The sequence below is a fragment of the Camelina sativa genome, chromosome 11 (genome assembly GCF_000633955.1).
Source record: "Camelina sativa cultivar DH55 chromosome 11, Cs, whole genome shotgun sequence".
In the NCBI taxonomy this organism is placed as follows: domain Eukaryota; kingdom Viridiplantae; phylum Streptophyta; class Magnoliopsida; order Brassicales; family Brassicaceae; genus Camelina; species Camelina sativa.
Window position 1 is genome coordinate 24592722 of NC_025695.1, and position 2274 is coordinate 24594995.

Consider the following 2274-nt stretch of genomic DNA (forward strand, 5'->3'; position numbering starts at 1 on the left):
TAATAGGTGTAGGTGGTTTTTCTCATTGGGGTACATTTAATAACAAACTGTAATATAATGAGTAGTGTAGATATAATAGTCTATAAAGTGTACATGTAATTTTTCTGTTGGTAACTAGGGGGCTTTCTCTACGTGAAGACGTAGTGGAAATATTAAGAAACAGATTCTAGCGTTAGTTATTTTGTTTGTGATGAAAGTAGATAATTATTTGTGCTGCACTACACATATATATAATTTTATCTACTCGATGTTTTTCAATGCTGATGTGACCATTTTCATATAAATAGCTTGGTTACTGGAAGGCACATCGTACACTTATAAAGGCGCGAGAATATGTTAGGGGTACACCTGAAAGTGGATACGCTGAATTACCTACATATTTATACAGACTGAGGTGCTCTAATCTTGGGACCCTTACTAGACTGGTCGTTGATGCCGAAGACAGATTCAAGTATGTTTTCATTGCGATTGCTGGATGCATAATGGGTTTCAGGTATATGCGGAAAGTTGTAGTTGTAGATGGAACCTTTTTGAAGGGTGAATTCAAAGGGACTTTTCTGACAGCGACAACACAAGATGGGAATTTCAATATATTTCCTTTGGCCTATGCGGTTGTTGATACAGAGAACGACGCGTCGTGGGAATGGTTCTTTACGCAATTAAGTTGTCTAATTCCTGATGATGAAGAGCTTGCACTGATATCTGACCGGCATAAATGTATTGCAAAAGATATCACTAAAGTATACCCCTTGGCACGTCGTGGAATCTGCACTTATCATCTTCACAAGAATATTATTCAGAGATTTAGTGGGACTGAAACATTCTGACTCGTTAAAAAAGCAGCTGCAGCGTACCATGTAGTTGATTTCGAAGAAATCTTCCAGCAAATTCAAGAAGCGAATCCGTAACTGCATTCTTACTTGCAGCGTGCAGATGTATCCAAGTGGAGCAGGGCGCACTTTCCTGGTGATAGGTAAAACTTCACTACGAGCAACATTGCAGAATCGCTAAACAAAGTACTTAATCCTGCAAGAGCGTTTCCATTGTAGAGTTATTAGAAGCGGTGCGTAATATGTTGACACGTTGGTTTGCTACAAGGAGAAAACAAGCTGCCGCAATGCAAACTCTACTGATGAAAGGAGTGGAGAACCTTTTACAGGTATGACATTGACTAACATATCCATCGAGAAATATGTTCACTTTAGGAGTTTATAAACTGGAAGTGATCATGTTGAATTCCTTTGGTTATATGAACACTTATGCTTTCATTGACATACAAGGACATACTGAACGTGCACGGCATGTAAAGGTTCAAGAAATTGATGAACATCAATTTCAAGTAAGTAGTGGTACCTCTATACATGTTGTCAATCTGAGGTATAAGAGTTGTTCATGTAGGCGTTTTGATCTGGAGAGGATGTCATGCGTACATGCTATAGCAGCCGCATATACGGCTAACCAATCAGTTATACTCCAGTTTCATCCAAACTTCCGCAAAGACAGCCTCTGCAGTGGATATGCAAACTCGATAATGCCGATAGATACATCCTGCATCGTTCCTATTGATGTTACATCGTCCAGATGTAAACTGCCTTTCGTTAGGAATCCTCCAGGAAGGCCAAAGATGTCCAGGATGAAGTCTTTTATCGAGGTTGCGTTGGAGACGAAATGGCCCCGTAAAAAGCATGCTTGTTCTCAGTGTCAAGAGGTAGGCCACAACCATAAAACATGTCCAGCTAATACGTAGTGCAGCAGCGTCAGGGGTGTCTTATTATATGGTGTGCACTTTCACATTTAGTCCTTAACAACAGTAGTATTATCATAATAACGTTTTTGGTGAGAGGTGATTCTTATCATTGGTTACTAAATGATGTATGTAATTTTGAATGTAATGTGAGGTTAATAGTCGTCATTCCTAAGTGCCACCATCGGTTTTTGTAACATGTTTTGGGAGAATCTTTTGAATATGTAAGCCAACCCTTAGGTTTGACTATGATTGTTGGAGAAATAAGTTCCGGTTGCCCTACTTGGGCCTATTACTCGTATGGGCTTTAAAAAAATGTCACGCAACACCGTTAACTATTTGAATTAAGATACGTACAAAAGCGAAAACATATTAGTTTGTCTATATAGTGGGGTTCATTAGAGAGCTTATAATGCGATGGTATGGATACTCTTGCAAATGGTTTAACTAAATCTACTATACATGTCAACGACTACGAAAGTACTATGTTATGTTACTATTACAGTTTTTTATGTACTGTTCTTGCAATT

General features: G+C 38.7%; 1 protein-coding gene across 1 annotated transcript; it reads left to right on the plus strand.

Annotated features, from left to right (window-relative positions):
* On the plus strand, positions 1229-1747 carry LOC104728294. The gene has a single exon (XM_010447295.1). The coding sequence runs from the start codon at positions 1229-1231 to the stop codon at positions 1745-1747; it is 519 nt and encodes a 172-aa protein (XP_010445597.1).

Coding starts and splice junctions, on each gene's coding strand:
- LOC104728294 (XM_010447295.1), top strand. CDS start 1,229: ATGTTGAATTCCTTTGGTTATATGAACACTTATGCTTTCATTGACATA.